The sequence below is a fragment of the Ochlerotatus camptorhynchus genome, unplaced genomic scaffold, assembly GCF_037179485.1.
Source record: "Ochlerotatus camptorhynchus isolate MF236.1 unplaced genomic scaffold, CSIRO-AGI_Acam_v1.1 ptg000116l, whole genome shotgun sequence".
Lineage (NCBI taxonomy): Eukaryota > Metazoa > Arthropoda > Insecta > Diptera > Culicidae > Ochlerotatus > Ochlerotatus camptorhynchus.
Genome location: NW_027040606.1, coordinates 1,189,828 through 1,208,857, shown reverse-complemented (window position 1 = coordinate 1,208,857; position 19,030 = coordinate 1,189,828). Strand labels below are relative to the sequence as shown.

The 19,030-nt window shown below is 39.1% G+C and overlaps 1 protein-coding gene across 6 annotated transcripts in view; it reads left to right on the top strand.

Moving 5' to 3' along the window:
• Positions 1-83: 83 nt before the first annotated feature.
• LOC135699793 (longitudinals lacking protein, isoforms H/M/V) overlaps positions 84-19,030 on the top strand; it is a 34,830-nt gene continuing 15,883 nt past the window's right edge. For 5 of the 6 annotated variants that reach the window (XM_065220135.1, XM_065220134.1, XM_065220131.1 and 2 more), the window contains exon 1: positions 682-1,346. In XM_065220135.1, the coding sequence (XP_065076207.1) occupies positions 1,269-1,346 (78 nt within the window). In that variant the 5' untranslated portion in view covers positions 682-1,268. The other variant, XM_065220130.1, reaches the window with a different exon arrangement.

Sequence of the window (19,030 nt, the reverse complement as noted above, 5' to 3'; positions counted from 1 at the left end):
CGACGCGTGAGAAGAAACTCACCCACAAGCAGAGAAGAACACCATCAAGAAGTGCCAGCCATCATTCTAGTTTTCACTCTCATCTGAGACCGAACCGAATCAGCGAAGGAAGAGGCAAAAGCAACAGTACCAGTAGTAACAGGACAGAAACAGTGAGACTCGGGTGGAAATACCATTCATGCGTTGCGTAGTGGTGCGCGCTGTGTGTGTGTGTTTATTGTTTATCAAGAAAATCATCATAAATCAACCTAGTCTCTTCCACAAAATAGTTGTTGCGCCGTGTGGTTTTCAAAGTGCAATATCCAACAACATCACCTAGTCAAAGTGTGCAAATACGATTGCATCCGCAATTTGTCGCGTAATCGAGTGTCGAAGCAAGAGGAACGAAAAATAGTTGCGACCTCAAAAAAGTTGTCCCCTTCAAATTCGAGGGCAGCGACGTCGTTTTTCTAGTGACGAAAGGAAAATCAATGCATCACTATCGTTTCTAATACACGAAAATGGCGTCGCGGCGTCCACTTGGAGCAGGTTCTAGCACTATCAGTCGGGGTCTCAGCTGCCAGCACCAGCATTGAGCAAGAGGACGCATCTGCAGTTCGAATTACTCAGTTCCGGGGGAAGCGCGTTGTTTTTTTTTTTGGCTGCGGTGGGAAGTGTCCAGGCCAGGCGAAGTGAGTTGTTTTGAGGGAGAAGAAAATGGAAGCGCACAAAAATCGATAATTTCGTGTGCTCGTTTCGCAATCGCTGCCTCTACGGTGTACGGGAGAGGGCGATGTGCCAAGGGATCTTTGAACTTTCGGGTGTTCGTTTGACCTCATACCGAGTATAGAAGCGAAGCGACCGACGTCGGTCGGTATCGTCGTGCGCGAGGAACATACATCGGATGAAAGTGTGTGGTGGGTGCTTCAAACAACAACGAGACCAAGGGGAAGAACATAAGGTCCATTCGTCCCACACCCTTTAAAAAGCTCCTATAGATCGGAAGGGATTGGAAACGAGCAGCAAGGGGTTGGAAATATCGATTTTTTTGTTCGTTCGTTTTTAACTCGTTGACCACAAGCAGTGGAGAAGAGCCCTCGTGACTAATCCGAACCCGTGCGCTTCTGTGTGTTCCGTCTCTACCTCTTCTAGTGTCAATGTGAGTGAGCAAAGATATACAACACACCGAGTCGAAGTCAAAGGTGTCCTTCAAGAGTCTCAAGTAGCTCAAGGTAGCTCGCTTTTGGAAAGCAAAAGATTAGGTTTAAGGAAAAACTCCACACACGACGATGAGTTCCGGGCAGACCCAGCAATTCTGTGTCCGGTGGAATAGCCACCTCGGCAGCATTGGAGCCGCATTTCCACAGGTGAGAGAACCAACATTGCATCTTAAAATTATCATCTCAAAAGTAAAACAGAACCATCATGGAAGCACTTCTTCTGTAGAGGGCATTCTGTTTTACACCCCCTTATCAGTAAAGTTGTGGAAAAAACTAGCAAACAACGAACAGTGGGAGCAGTTGTATGGGTGTTCTTCGGCGGTGTGTTTGTGTGTCGCGACCCATTCGATCATGTTACACAACGCAAGCAAGAAGCTACATCGAGGAGGGTCCTAAAGCAGGCATTCATTTACTAACTCACTGATGTGTTTAAATACCCCGTCGTCCGTCCGCCCGTGCTCTGCCTGTGCCACCGTTGTCGTTCTCGCTCGATCCAATGTTGATAGTCGGTTGTTCTCGCGACATAAGGCACCAGGCGGCTGCAGCAGCGAAGGCAAGAAAGAGAACGGTGCATGTTGACGACGGGATTCAGTGCTATCAGATTCGTTGAGGTGGGATTTGCGATTTGTATGGGTTTGTTTATTTATGTAAAAATCTTCATTTGAGTGTTTATTTTGGTCAACCAGTCCTTTCTTGCTCAGGATTTCCTCTGAAATGGGGATAGCTATGTAGTTTACTGATTGATTAGCATTTAAAACTCCATCGGCCTTGAACGATGTGCTGCGATAGTTGGATCTATGACATCAAAGTTTCAGACGATATCTTGAGACTTCTACTGAAATCTTTATCTCAGAAACGTTGTATGCTAAAACAACGAAAAGGATGTATAATTTCAACATGATTTGTGATTCACGACTCTTTATTTTATTTCATTTATTTGTTTACACCTCAGGACCATACATAATTTCGACATTGGGTAAGTCTCAAAACGAAATTTGGGTATTTTATTGAAATTTAAAGTTTAAAAATTCAACTTTGAATTCCTTGTGGTACCCGTGTACTGTCATTGAATTGTCGAATTGAATTATAAATACAACACATTTTTAATATTTGACTTAAGCTTGATTCACGGCTGGGGCTTCCTTAGCTCAGTCGAAAAAGGTGCAGCTATAAATCAAGACCAAAAATTTCTCGTCTTCCCTGGGCATAGAGTATGATTGTACTTGTTACACAATTATACTAATGCAAAAATGGTACAGGCTTCGAAAGCTCTCAATAGAGTACTAGTTTCCACCATCAAATCCGACAGACAGATTTTCGAATAATCGTTCACTAAGTAAACTACGACTGACGCGACGATTTTAGAAGCGTACAAATATTGCACATCTTTTAAGCTATCTCGACCGAACTAAAACGACTCCTCACTTTTGAACGGTCTTGAAGTGACAAAAACGATTTCTAGGATTGAGATTTAGATGTGTCAAAACCCATTATGTAACACATCAAATGAGAAGGCAAATACTAGATAATTGTCGATCAAATAAAATGTGAAAACTTTTCATGTTTTTAGAAAAAAAAATCATTTCTGGGATATTCAATGCACGTCCATTTAGGATTTTTGCCAAGTTTGAGATCTCACATATCTTACTGTTACTCTTTTCTGAAATAATCTAATAATCTTGAATTCTTAAACAGTTTAAAAAACCTTGGATCTTGAAATTTGTTCCAAGTCTCAGAATATTTATTTATTTAATTCTTGCTAATTCTACAGCAGAATTCCGGACATACATTTCATCGAAGAAAAATAAATTTCTCCATATAAGGTATATGTAGACATTTCTTTCTCTTTGGAGAAATGTATGCCCGGAATTCAGTTGCATCTTAAATTTCTCTGCACGGAATCATAAAAATTGTTCAATGTTTGAATTTGGATGATTTCCTGAAAAATTTGTAATTTTTTTTCTTAGGATCGCTACAAAAAGTCTTTTAGTCTTAAAAGAATTACTTTTACTTTCAACGACCCCCGGCTCAAGCATCTGAAGTCATCCTAACGAGCTGCCTCTAAAAAATTTTGTAAACATCGAACGGAGGTGTCGAAGAGCAAGTATAACTAACCGGTGGAAACTAACGATTTTAAATTGGCTCACACTTGACTAGCCTATCGGTACAAAGTACATCGATTAACGTACCCCATTCTATTCTTAATTATAGTACTACACTGCTGAGCCAAAAAGCTGAGCACGTTTCTTCGGGACCTTCTGGTCCCTGGGAACAAACAGTACAGCTTTGTCAAGCATAGCAGAATTCAGCAGTGTAGTCGTCATAGAATATTTACCTAACAAGCATATCATAGCCTCCGTAAGCAAGGTCCCGTACATTCTGCTGCTGAAGCTCATCCGCCTATCTCGAGTAATAATGTTCATATAGCAGGCCTTCGTTTGAAAAATTCTTTCAGCGTTGACTCTAACGGAATCCCTTCTGCGGTTATTAAGATCTAGATTGGAGTCCTGCCCGCACATTTAGCATCCATCTTAAACCTCTTTTTGGATTCTGGTAACTTTCCCGACTACTAGAAGGATACTTTTGCTTTCCCTGTCTTCAAAAAAGGCAATAAGCAGTCCAACTACCGTGGCATTGATAAAATTAATCACGATATTGCAGTGGCCAAACTAGAGCCACTTGGCTTTCACGGTTCCCTATTTGATTGGCTTCGCTCATACCTCATCGGTTGACATATGTCAGTGAAGAGAGTAAATCATATTTCTCAACCGTTCGCTGTTTCTTTTGGTGTACCTCAAGGCAGTCATCTGGGACCGTTCATATTGTTTGTTTGTATCTGAAAGACGTTCACTTTTCTATCCGTTGCCTGAAGCTGTCTTATGCTGACGATTTCAGATCGAAATGATACGTTGGACGTTTTTGCTTTTTGGTGTGACAAAAACAGGATGGTATTAAATGCTTCTAAATGTGTCATTATAACGTTCTCTAGTCAATAGGAGCAAACATTAAGTTGTGAGTCTACCACAAAAGACTTAGCCGCCAGTCTTGATTCACAACTCACCTTCAAGGACCATGTGACTTATATTTCCGCTAAGGCCTCTTCTCAACTTGGTTTCATATTTCGTTTCGTCGAAAACTTTAGGAGCATTTTTTGTTTAAAAAACAATCTATTGTTCGCTAGTCCGCTCCACATTAGAGTACTGTTCCGTAGTATGGGCTCCAGTTTACAGCAACGGTGTGAATCTTATCGAAGCCATTCAGCGAAGATTTGTACGTTTCGCTCTTCGTTGGCTACCCTGGAAAGATCTATTCAATCTCCTTAGTTATAAAAGTCGCTGTAATTTGATGTCCCTACAATTACTTAGCGTTCACCGTGGCATCTATAAGGCTGCCTTCATCGCTGATCTCTTACAATCGGACATTGATTGCTGCTCACTTCTACCGCAGTTGAATGTCAATATCAAACGAGTAAATTTACGTTCTTATTATGTTTTTAACATCCCGGCTTCTCGCACAAACTTCGGTGCTAATGAGCCGTTAACTAGCGTCATACATATGTGTTTGTTTGTTTACATTTATCTCCTGCTAGCTATTCCATCCATTCCAATGGAAAGAATAGTCGAAAACGGTTTGAAAACGTTTTTACAACGCTCCAAACTTCTCAGCTGAGTGTGACTATTGTCGGCAATCTTTCCATCTGAATTGCGTGTTAACTAGCTGTAATCAGGTTAAAGCTAAAAGACTAAGGAATCGTTTGAATACATTCCGCGAAGTATTTTGGTGAGAAAACAGTCAATGGGTACCGAAGCCATCATTTACCCTGCTTTGATTTTAATATCTCCCGTGTTAGGCTTAAGAATCTGTTTTATATAGGGTGTCCCAGAAAGTATAAGCAAACTTTCAACTCGCCGCCATTTCTACCCCGGTGAAATTTATCAGCTGTTCATCGATGTGTGTTGTTGATAACTTATTGTTCAACTAATTTGTGTGCACAAAGTTCATTTTTTTACAAAATCATAAAAATGCTAGGCATTTCCCCGGAAAAGCGCAAATAGTTCGTGCACAAATGGTGCACTATTTCCAACCTACCAGTAAGGAAGTTGGCGAAAATTGAGGAAGTGAGTATCGAAGCAGTCCATACCGCCATCCGGAAGTTCGGTGAAGAAGTTACCATAGAGGACACATCGAAATCTGGCCGTAAGCTGAGACCGGTGGACCGAAAAGTGAACCAGAAGATGATCAAGCTTTCGTGCGTCTGTTCGAGATTTGGCCAAAAAACTGAGAACATCGAAGATTAACGTCCAACGTGCCAAGGAAAATTGGCGTGTATTATTATGGACGATGATACGTCAACTTTGACTACAAGACACTTCCGGGAGACCAATATTATGCAGTCCATGATAGTCAGGAAGTTGACGATGCCAATAAGTCAATTTTTACCGTTTTTGATTTGGAAAGCGATGTGTGAGTACGGCATGTTGTCAAAGCCATTTCTGACGAAGGAGACGATGATGATGGCCCAGTACTATTTTGGTCCGATTTGGTGTCAATGTACAAAGCAATCAAAGTGCAATACGTGCCAAAAGAGATGAATCCTCCGAATTATCCGGAGGCCCGGTCAATCGTAACTTTTTGGGCCCTTTCCAAGGGATATCTACGGAAACACTTTAAGGCAGCAAATTCTATCGAAGATATTGAAAAAGACTGGACAAAAGTAGCCAAAATTATCGCCAAGGAATCTGTGCTGAAGCTCATCGGCAGCGTCAGATCAAAAGTTCGCTCCTTGAGCATACGATTAAAGGAACTGTGGATTATTTCCACCTCCCTTAGCTCAGTCGGTAAAGGCGCAGCTACAAAGCAAGACCATGCTGGAGGTGGCTGGGTTCGATTCCCGGTCCGGTCTAGGAATTTTTCGGGTTGGAAAATTGTTCGACTTCCCTGGGCATAGAGTACGATTGTACTTGCCACACAATTATACTAATGCAAACATGGTACAGGCATCGAAAGCTCTCAATTAATAACTGGGGAAGTGCATCTAGAACAGTAAGTTGAGAGCACGCATTAAGCTAAAATGCAATAAGCATTAAGCTTGAAATGCGAAGAAGAAGAAGAAGGATTATTTTCACCCAATTGAAAGAGAATACTATAGAGAACATTTATATGTAATACAAATTTGAGTTCATTAACTAAACGTTGTTTTATTCCAATAATAAACTTTGCTTATATTTTCTGGGACACCCTATAATGCACTTTTAATTGCCTGGCGGTGTTTTCTGTATTTAAATTATGTTAATTATGTTATCATTAATATAGTTTTATAGGTTTAAGACTTTGTTTAAGCAAATGTATCTGTAGGATTCCATGTTATCTGTTGGTACTGAAATGATAAAGCTTTACTCCCACTTGTGTGGGCTTTTCGCTCCAAATAAAGAAATAATCTTATGAATCTGTCCGGTATTCTCTAGAAATTTTCCTCAATAATAGTCTCGGAATTCTGTGCAGACTCTTTAAATCCACTCTTAATTCAGGTTCGCATTTTTATAAATTCTATCGAGAATTTGTTTAATATATCTCCATTAATTTGATTTAGAAACCGCTTAGAATATTCATCGGAAATCTCTTGATATGCCTATTAGAATTGAGCAAATTCACTTGGATTTCCCCTCAGAATTATATGGGAATTTTCATCAGATTTTCCCTAAAATTCTTCTCAAAAAGCCCTTACGAGAATCGCTGGATTTAACTTAGAATCCTCATGAGTATTCATTTGAAAATTTCTTCAGAATATGTTGGAACACTACTCATCTCATGTATCTTTAGAAATATTCTCAAAATGTCCCTCCCGGAAACTCCTTAAAATTCCCTCAAAATTCTCATGAATTTTATTAAAAACTAGGGTTACGGTATGTAATGTGGGTCTAGTCCTTTCATTCGGCCTATCACGCAAATAAATAATTAATTAAGGAATATTACACAAAAAATAAGGAAAATATTGATCACTGATGATTGATAAATGTGTACCACACACAAATCAATTTATATCACAACATTTCAATACATTTTCAGCTCTCGTAAGTAATAAAACTGGTTGAGAATATCACTCTGTTCGGAGTTTTTAGCCGCCATGACTTCTAAGGTTAAGATGGGAAGGTTGCACTGACGATCATCAAATGGCCTGATTATGGCATTTATTGAATGGAATTACCTGATAATACACACTAGACGTAAAACTCACAGTTACTGTTTGAATATTTTATGTTTATTTTAATTGTTTAACAACGTTTTCACAAGTAAATCATGGACCCAACTTTAGGGACACATTTCTTTTCTATGTTCCTAACTTTGGCCCATGAAATTCATTTGACAGCATATAGCAATAAGAGTAACGTCAACAATGTGGTTTGCATTTGGATGATAAGGAACGAACAGGAAGGGAGATTTTTTCTGCCAAATCTGTATAATGAACATCACAATGTTTTGATTTAGATATTCTGCGGTCGAAAGACGATAAGCGAAATTTTTAATTTTTAATTTTTAACTTGAGTGATTTAATGTAGTTTTCGTAAAATTTTCTCTAAGAAATGTTTTGAGGAATGAAGAGTATTAAGTTAACAGTGATAGTGATAAAAAAAATACATAAGAAAACGTTACCAAGAGCGTTTTTTTTGAGAATCAAACAGGATAGGACGAAGTTGCATCCATAAATAGACCCAATTTGGGGACAATAGACCGATATTACATACATTTCCCTGGTGAGTTTTTGTCTTAAAAAAAGTAAGTTTTTCAACTTTTTGCGGTTCCTGATAGCAAACGACATGATAAGCATATCTAAGCATACCATTTAGCAGTAGAATATCGTTTGCAGGTAAATTAATTGATGAGTTATGATTAAAAACGTAATCTATGGCTGCATATTAGACCGAGGTTAGGGACGTATACCCTATAACTAGCTTTGAACTAGAAATTTTGCTAAGATTTTTTTGAACTGTTTTAAAAATTAGATTCTCATGGAATTATAATTTACATCAGGGCCAACATTTCAAAAGGAAAATGGATTTAGCCGTTGATTTCTCACGATTAAAAGCTTTCACATGAAAAGTAACGACACCATGAGGTTAAGCAATGTCTCCTCTAAAGGCCCACGCACATTAGATCCGGATCGGACGCGTTGCGGCAAAGTGACAGCTAAATCTATTGTCTAACTGTCAAATTCACGTCAACGCAACGCAAACGGATCTAATATGGGTGGCCCTTAACAGTTGGCATCGTTAATTTGTATGTGTGAGCCGAGGGGGGCGACTCTATCTACGATGCAGGAAAAATTGTGTTAGCCGCACGCACGCTGAGTAGGTAAAAAGAAGATTGATGACGATTCTGATAATTTCCTGCAAAAAGATTATGCGCGATGCGAGAAATGAAAGAAGATTTTTTGAAGATTGATTCGCTAGTGTGAGATTTGTTGAGCATCTAGAATTGAGGTTTAGATGTGTCGTCCCCCTCGGTGTGAGCATTCAATAAAAAAAACAATATCGCCCTTTTGAAATGTTGGCACTGATCTTTACTTGCAGCTCTCCTTAGTGAACTGGCATTTGAAGGTACTAACACTCTGACTTGCGATTGTTTGAATAATGTATATTTCAGTTTCAGTTAGTTTTATTAATTAACCAATTGCGCAGATAGAATTCAATATTGTTTATGCTGAATCTTTCCCAAGTCCTATGTTGATATGTTGCTTCCTGTTGTTTACGAATTGACCCGATACCATGTGGCAAAAGTCACACGCAATCGATTATGCTTATTGCAAGTATGCTAAGCTATGCAAACAATCATTTCATTCATGCGTGCGTTGTTGATCGCCTTGCGCTTGACCTAGTAAACATGTTTATTGCATTTGGGATTTCTTAGGAATGTTTATTTGAGACCCAGTGGAAATGCTTGGTATACATTAATGTCATTTTGATTTACAAGTTTGTTTTTCGTTTAAGTTGCGCATCGACACTTTTAACGGAAATGATTGCGTCTTAATCAAACTGTTTTTCAATTGGTTTGCGCATCCACCACATTAGAATTTATCTTTGATTGATTGATTAATCAACATTTAAGAGATTTAAAATGCTCTGAATTCCCATAGAATGCTCCCTGAAATTCATTCCTATTTGCTTTAGATATTCCTGCAATTCTACTCATAACCTCCATGATAGTCTCATCAGACCTATCTTACAATTCAACTCTACTGCTTTTTCAAATTTTACAATACTTCTCAAAATTACTAGTAATTTATAGTCAAATTCCATTTAAATTCTTCCCAAAATTGCTGTAGAAGTATCCTTGAAATTTCTTCACAATTATCCTCCAAACTCATGTGGCATTTTCATCATAATTCTCTGGCTAATGCTTCATAGTGTCAGAACATTAAAATTTTGTTCCATTCGTCCAGAGCTATGATATTTTTTAAAGTTCTGAGATCTTTTAAATTATGTAATATTTGAAGAAAAAAGTCTCGATTAAAGGGTGTCCATGGTTAAATTGTATCACGTAGAAGTACTCGCCAAAAATAAGTTTCTTAACCGATTGTCATTACATTTTCAGGGAATGCAATACTATATATAAGCTTGGTTTACGTATCTTTATTTCGCTCTATTTCTTCACACATCCAAATACCCGAACTTTCATCTTAATCCCACCCATAATGTTTTGTACAACGGTTGAATCGACATTTTTTCTGCTTTCAACCATTATTTCAACATTTACTGCTCCGTAGTGACAACTTGACAATTGACCCCATTCGTCTTGTACCACTCCAGAATATCCTTGGAGTATAGAGACAAGAGGCTAGATCTGCCCAAAAATTGTAGGAACGTTGTGTGATTTGAGAAAAGGAAGCAGTCGTTTCTTCAGGCACTCATTCATGTAGACTTGGCCATTTACGATTGTAGTTGTTACGAAAGGCTTGCTCCGTTTTCCACATGAACAAATCGCCTGCCAAATCATGAATTTCTTGGGGAACTTCGACACTTGCTGTTTCCTGAGGGACTCAAATTTGTATTTCTCAGTCGCTTACTGATTTCCCGGAATTTGCTGTAAGTCCGCTTTTACGTATGTTTCATCGTCCATGGTACAGCAGTGTGGTTTTGTCAACATTTGTGTGTACAGCTTACGTTCCAGTGTTCTAGCTGTCCTATTCTGTCGAACATTGCAGTTTGGTGATTTCTGAACCTTGAATGAACGTAGTCCTGCTCGTTTCTTGGCTTTCTGCACGAAACTTTTTGCCAGGTGCAGAATAGTTGGGTTTGCGCTTGAAGGCAGCAACCACTCGCTTGTGATCTTCGACGCAGTACGGAACACTTTTTCTTGCACTCACTTGCTTCCGATCGACAGTTATACCCCGTTCACATTAAAGCGTATATCACGTGATATACGCTGTCTTGCAATGAACACTCATACATCTAGTTTTCATTGGAAATCCTATGTATGAGCGCTCATTGCAAGACAGCCTATATTACGTGATATAGGCTATAATGTGAACGGGGTATTAAACGTTCTCCGAAACGTTTTACGACACGAGAAACAATAGATTGTTGGATTCCCAACATCTTTCCGATGGCTAGGTGCGAAAGACGTGGGTTGTTGAGGTGAGTGTGCATGCGCTGTTCCTTTAACTCCATTTTCAAAACTACTAGAAATTTCACAATGAAACTAAAACGCTGTCCAGACTGGAGAGTTATAACATGTTATAACGGTTGTCAAATAATTGCAACACAGAAACCACCATCAAGAAAGCGCTATAACATGTTATAACTCTCTAGTCTGAACGTACTATAAAACGCTGGCCAGACTGAGCAGTTATAACATGTTATACCGGTTGTCAAATAATTGCAACACAGAAACCACCATCAAGATAGTGCTATAACATGTTATAACTCTGTAGTCTGAACGTACTATAACGCAGTGTAAACAATACACGCTGAAGTCTTCTCACACAAAAGTTCATTAAAATTAACCCAAAGGGCAAAATGTTACAGCTTTTCGAAAGTGATGCAATTTAACCGTGGACACCGTTTACTTTGCATCCTGTTATTTTAACATAAAATCCAAACATGTGATCATAACATCTTTTGAATTCATTATTCTGAAAAACATGCGAAATGAGTATTTGAAACCTTAGTTATAAGGTTATAATGATATTTTTGTTGTCGAAAATTACTATAACATATTATAAACTCTGTAGTCTGAACAAGGCATAAGCCTCTATCATGCTAATTAAAGCCTGGATAATTTTAAAGCAAAACAAATTGCATATAAGCGTGTATGAGAAGTGCTTCATTCTTCATAGTAGATTCATATTTAAAGTAATAAGTTGAAATCGTGGATGAGGGTTCTTCCAAATTTAGACACGACTTCACAATTATTTTACTACTAGGGAAATTTAAGTGTGTTGTATACTGCGTTACACCTCTATATTTCTTTCAGCAAAATCAAATAACAGTTTCCAAAATGTAAGTACTAAGTACAGGCCCAGCACATGCTTCAAGATATATAAGATTACCCTTGATCTCAGTTTGAGGGTCGTCCGCATATTATAAATAGGGAGCCCATTAATAATGTGCATAAAGTAACTGTTTGCGAAATCGGCAGCACTGTGCCCGTGACCAAAACATTATTATTTGGAACCTCGGTTGGACTACACAAGGCGGCGTTGGTGCCAGAGGGGCGAATATCGAAGGGAGAAGCGACAATATTATTTAGTAGCCATTCTCTAGGTTTGATGGGGTGCATGGTAGTGGTGGTGGTGGCGGTGATGATGGCTCGCGGCGGATGTTGAACGAAGGGGGTGATGTGCTGCTTTGCTATATTAGCAGTAGCGTAGCTTTTTTTACGTATTAAGACGAACAATAATTGGAAACTGAGGGTCATTGATGTAACCACGCGCGTTGACGATGATACTGGATGTGATATACGATACATCATCGCTGATGACGATGATTGTATTGATGACGGCGTTTCATTGCTGTTGTTGAGGGCGTTGAGTTGAGGGATGCCAATCGGAAATAAATACCTAGGTGTATCCGATGAAGCTTTGTTGGTTTCTACTGATCATGATGATGGTAATTTAAACGAATGGGTCAGTGTGTGAGTGTTTAATAATGAAATGATGAGCTAGGGTCGCTTGTTGGACACGTTTTACGTTTTAGACATGTGATAGCTGGCAACTTTTGAGGAAGGATGATTGTGGGGTTCGAAAAAGGATAAACCTCAACTGTAAGGGCAAGGGGTACAAAGCGTGTTTTTGTTTGCATCATATGTACGTGCATTATCAGTCTGTAAGTGTCGGGGCGTGCTTCGCCGAAGGAATGGAAAACGGAAGCATTTGGTTTATCAGAACTCGACAAGGAAACATTTTTGGGCGTCGTGTTAGTGGGTATGAAATCCCACAAGTTCTTATTTTATTGTACATAACTGCTATATCTCCAATACAACGTTGCTTATTATTCTTCCTACACCATATTGTTAAACATTTAATATCCTAAAGCAATCCGCCGGTTCCTGTCTACTGCAAAAAACAAGCATAAAATAAATATACTTTCACTCTGAATTGGTGAGAAAAAAAGCCGAAGCAAATCAGCAATCATCGAAGTTAATGTATTTCTCGCGTTTTGACATTATTAAAATATATTTTTTTCACAAAAGATATTTAAATTTACGGTGATAGTTGATGGAATCCATAAATGGTCTCTACTTTTGTTTTTTTGTCTTAACACTTGATGGCACGAATCTCATAAACTATAAAGATTTCGTGTGCGAAACTATAATCACAGAATCGCCACCCATTCGGCAAAAGCGGGAAATCAGAGCATGTGCATGAGTTTGCACTGGTTTCAAACATATCACCAAGGGAATTGACGCCATAATAAGTGTGAAATACATTTTATAAGGATTCCGTGAAATTCATAGGACTTTATAAAACATTTTGTTTTTTAATTTTCTTAACTCTTGCCTATAAATAACTGAAATCAACAAACGTTAACCACAGGTACAGACCCAATAATCCCCAAGTCTTCAGTTGAATCTATTCTAAGAAGCATAAAGCATTTTGTTTTTATCTAGAGAGGAGACTTAGACAATTTTAAAAAGATACTATGTACAGTATCCTAATGCAAAATTTGAATCGCCGTGCATGAGACTGATACAAAATTTGAAATTTTCTCTCTACAGTGCTCAAACGGTTCCAAATTGGGTCCTGATTAGCCTCCCAAAATATTGACTTACTTCGTAAGGAACTGATTTGACACAAATTAATATTTTTTATTGGGTATCAAGCTGGAGCTGCGTGACAGCTTAATTTTCAAGACTTGACCCATTTGAATAAATGTTGCTTCTATCTTTGACAATACAGCAGAAGGACTAGCCTATGTTGGCCGCTTGAACACTGGATTCCGTATGTATTGTTTCAAGATAGTTATAGAAAAAATGCTGTGACGTGTGCGCGTAGATACATCCGCGTAGTAAACCGATTGAATAAGTAAATCCGTTTCGAACGAAATATCTAAATTATGTAAGTTACGAAAACCGCGCGAATTCCGAAAGCCGTGCGAAACAAACGAAGCGAGAAAAAAGGCTTATTATCATTTAAAGAGTGTCACCAAAATAAATGTGATAGCCTATGTTTGGCAAGTTGATTAATTTTGGTTTCCTCCCTAGATATTCTACTTATTTACTACTGAGCTTTGTATCAAATTAGTTAATTTAAAGAACGTATCACTCATTTCAAGATTTCGCGACCGCACCGAACAAATTCTATAAGCTCAAAAGCGTTTGACAACCGAATTGCGTATCACTTCTGCGTAAGCTCCGTAGACGTAGGCGCGTTGATTCCGACAGCCGCGAAAAGTTAAACATGCATCAATACCACATAAGGAAAGATCGATTTTACGTATGGTTTAGTTCATAGATTAGCATTGACTGCTGTTTAAAAATGTAAGTACTTGAACACTAAGAAATAAGTTAACTCAAATGCTTTAACCGCATATATAAGAGATTTCGCGTATTGAGAGAATAATATAGTAATCGAGTACAACAAACTCAGGGGAATACAATACCTCCAAAAGTTTAAAAGCTATTAATGGTCACATTCCTTTCCTTTTCTTATGTCCTAAACTATTCCTCTCCTTGTAAATCTGCTTAACGCTATTGGTCTGCCTGCGTTTTCTTTTTAAAGTTCAAGACTAAATAAGAAGATTTATTCTACAACTTTAAAGGTTAATTGCCTCCCTAAGCGGACCCCCCGCATCCTAATTTTTTTGTTAATCTACTTAATGTCATTATACTTTCTGAAGTTTCTTATTTAAGTTCATTTGATGATTATGATATCTCATTAGTCTAATTTAATAAATTATTAAAAGCTCTAATTCACCTAATCAATCATAACCCATGCTTTATTAAGTACCTGCACTTGTGCTTGTAATCTAAAATTAAACGTGTTTCAAGTACTTTTGATTTAAGCCTATACCAATTTATTATATCTTAGTTCGACCCAGGTAACACCTTCATGTGACTAAAATGCTTCATTTTGAAGTTAGTTTCCTAGCTGATTTTTAAATTATATATTATATGTTCCAATTACGCTCTCACGTTTCCACTATGTCGCACCACTAAAATACATATGGGTATGTCACAATAGAAGCACACCACAGTGGAAATCCCGAGCCATAGTTCAAACACTTATCCCAAATCAAAATGAAGCACATATAAGATTAGTTACAATACCATGTAACAAAATCAGAGGCGTTGCGTGCCTCATTTGTTTACCTGTGCACCAAGCTTTGTTCGTTATAGCATTCCACCACATATTAGATTTTGTTTTATTTTTCAATGCACCATGAATTCAAGGGACATATTCTCCATTACTATATTACCCAAGTAACAATTTTGGTTTTATGAGGGTTCTGTAGACTCCGATTTAGGTTTGTAGAATGCTATAAAACCTCTTTAAAGCTTGCAATTTCACTTGGGTAATCACTACCTAACGTAACATTTGAAAGGCCTATCATCTTGTATAAACAAAACTTGTATGGCCCTTTTCGCGCTAACCGAAGTAGGAGGAATTGCAAAACTTAACTAATTCCAGCTGAACATTGCATTAGGTTCTTAGTAATATTGATCGATTCTCTTCGTCGACTTTCTATTTCGTTAATAACTTGAGAACATAACCATTTCTTGTTGTGTTTGTTGTATTAGATGCTAGATAAAAGCGTCTTTCATCGATCGGTGTGCTGAAAATACCTGGGAATTTCTTTACATGGCCGTGGAGATAACAAGAGAAAGTCGACGGAGATAATCTGTCAATGTTACTTAGGACCTAATGCAATGTTCAGCTTGAATTCTCGTTTTTATCACAAGGCTAACTCTTTCGACTGAAGTGTAATAAAGAATATCCGTCAAACAGTTCCGAAAACATTTTTTTGATACAAAACAGTGTCAAAATCTAGAGAAAATTCATAGTCCCCTGGGTAGCAAACTTGAATTAATCAACTCTTTATTCATCAGAACAACACTATCAGAATGAACCAGGGGAAGCTCATAAGTTTGACAGGCGCACCGGTGCAACTATCGGTAATTGAGAGATTCACAACTGACAAGAGAGTGAGAGCGGCTTTTGCGCTCTCTTTCTCCATTACTCTCTTTGTCTGCAAACAGATATCCAAGTGCACAACGAGAAATGTACACTTTGGGCACCCATACATCAGAAATGTTCTTCTAATTTAAACTCACACATTCAAACCGGTCTGCAAGCGTACCAGACTGCTGTTTCCGTGTTGCTTCCGTTTGACGCGTAACTGCTGAAAGCTTCAATTACAACCAGTGGTGCAAACCGCCATGTATTGTTTAAAATTTGTGGTATGCTTCAAGAGGTGATAGAAGGTCTGCTTGGCTTACATCAGGCATTTGACCATTCACAAACTTGCCACCCGCCACGGTAGTGTTATCGACATGTTTAGAAATCAATGCATTAGGGATTAGGCAGGCCATCCGAACTGAATTTAACCCTTTTTGTAGCAAACCAAGGTCGAAGATTTAATTGAACCACACTATAAAATAGTGTATTCATGGTCACTTGTGGTCTGGAGTAAACAAGTACAGCTATAATGTAACCATTAAAATATATAAAAATCTTATCGCATTTTTAAAATTATTTACACCTGTGTCGTGCACAGGTTGCACATGTGGACGCGACGCCACTGTCAAATACTCAATTTGGTTTCCGTAGGGGCAAGGGAACGAACGACTGTCTCGCGTTGCTTTCCACTGAAATTCAGTTGACTTTTGCTAAAAAAAGATCAAATGGCTTCTGTCTTCTTGGATATTAAGGGGGCTTTTGATTCAGTATCGGTTGAAGTCCTTTCAGACAAACTCCACGCTTGTGGCCTTTCTCCATTAATTAATAACTTTTTGTACAATTTGCTGTCAGAGAAACATATGAGCTTTTCTCATGGAAACTCTACAGCTTCACGATTTAGCCCAGGGCTCATGTTTAAGCCCCCTTCTGTATAATTTCTACGTCAGAGAAATTGACAATTGTCTAAGTGACAACTGCACGTTGAGACAACTTGCAGATGACGGAGTAGTGTCTATGACAGGGCCCAGAGAGGCCGACCTGCAAGGACCCTTACAGGATACCTTAGACAATTTGTCTACTTGGGCTATTCAGCAAGGTATCGAATTCTCCACGGAGAAAACTGAGTTGGTCGTTTTTTCTAGGAAGCATAGCCCAGCACAACCAAAGCTTCAACTTTTGGGTAAAGCGATCACTCATTCTATGTCCTTCAAATATCTTGGGGTCTGGTTCGATTCAAAATGCACCTGGAGATCCCACATTGAGTATCTGAGACGAAAATGCCAACAAAGGATCAATTTTCTCCGAACAATTACCGGAACGTGGTGGGGAGCCCATCCGCAAGATCTTCTAACGTTGTACCGGACAACGATTTTATCGGTTTTAGAATACGGTAGTTTTTGTTTCCAGTCGGCGGCTAAAAGGCACATCATCAAACTGGAACGGATCCAGTATCGCTGTCTTCGTATCGCGTTAGGATGCATGCACTCGACTCATACGATGAGTCTCGAAGTGTTAGCGGGCATGTTGCCACTCTCTGATCGGTTTTCGGAATTATTCCTCCGGCTCCTCACCCGTTGTGAAATTATGAACCCACTGGTGATTGCAAACTTTGAAAAGCTTCTTGAGCTGAACCCTCAAACTCGTTTTATGTCATTGTACTGCGTGTACATAACACAGGATGTCAGCCCTTCGCAGCATACTCCCTATCGTGTTTGCTTCTCCGACTTCGTCAATTCTGTTCATTTTGATTTATCCATGACGCAAGAGATTCGCGGAATCCCAGAGCATCATCGTTCCATGATTGCTCCGTCAATTTTCGCTGCAAAGTTTGGCCAAGTTGATTCCGCAAGATCGTTCTTCACAGATGGATCACTAATAGAGGCGTCCGCAGGTTTTGGTATTTATAACGAATTTCATAGCGCCTCTCGAATGCTTCATGCTCCTTGTTCCGTATATGTTGCTGAACTGGCGGCAATACATTATACGCTAGAAACGATCGCCTCACTTGCACCAGATCATTATTTTATTTTTACGGATAGTCGCTGATTGCGGGCAATGAGAAGGCGGACTCGCTTGCAAAGGTGGGCGCTATGGAAGGCGATATTTACGATCGACAAATCGCCTACGACGAATTTTTCTTCATTTATCGTCAACAGTCACTCGCCAGCTGGCAAAACAAATGGAGTGAATGGAGTTTGGGACGATGGTTGTATTCAACTATCCCTAAGGTGTCGAAGAGTCCTTGGTTCAAAGGTTTGGAGGTGGGTCGAGACTTCATTCGCGTGATGTCTCGCCTCATGTCCAATCATTATTCACTAACCGCACACTTGTTCCGTGTTGGGCTGGGGGACAGTAATCTCTGTGAATGTGGACAAGGTTACCAGGACGCAGCCTGAGCCTGTACAAATAAAGTAATTAACAAAAAAAAAAATAACATCGATCAAACCTCATACCTACACAACCAGTCAAGCATAAAACCATTGGCGTAATTAAGGAAAAAATCTTGGGAGGGAGGGGAGGGGGTCTAAATTTATGTTTCGAATTTCTCAATTAGGCAATAGGCAAACAATTTTGATGTGTAAAGAAAATAAGTAATAAGCCAATGCATGAAACTATACCAATGAACCGTGATCTTTTTTTTTTTTTTCCTTGATTTGTTTTTCGTCGATCTTGTTTTCCGTGCTGAGCACCAATGCTACCGACGCCAGGGAGGCAGCGCTCCCACACCTGGACCCTACCTATCGACCCATCAACTCATGAACCGGGGACCAACGGCTTTACTTCCCTTCCGAAGGAAGTCGTGATCAGAGATGTTATGCCTCAGAACATCCCGGCGGCACCGACTGGGATTGAACCCAGGCCTGCTGGGGTGAGAGGCAATCACGCTTACCACTACACCACCGGCGCCGCTAATGAACCGTGATCTATTTTGCGGTTTAAGTTAGAACATAAGAAAAGCGATACTGCTTTCAAGAACGTAATTTCATTTGAATAGCTTGTTTAACTAGGGCTTAAACAATCGTCCCGTCGGTCACAGTTTGTTATGATAACTTGAACAATGCGTAAAGAGCAAATTGAAACATTGAACGTCGCGTGAAAGTGGAACTTAATGAAGGCCTAAATACATTTTCGTAGCTTTTAGTTTTCGGATTTGAAAGATCCTCGGTTGCAGTGGCTTGTTTACTGAGCAGAAAAACGCAGTCCCAGGTCCTTGTCA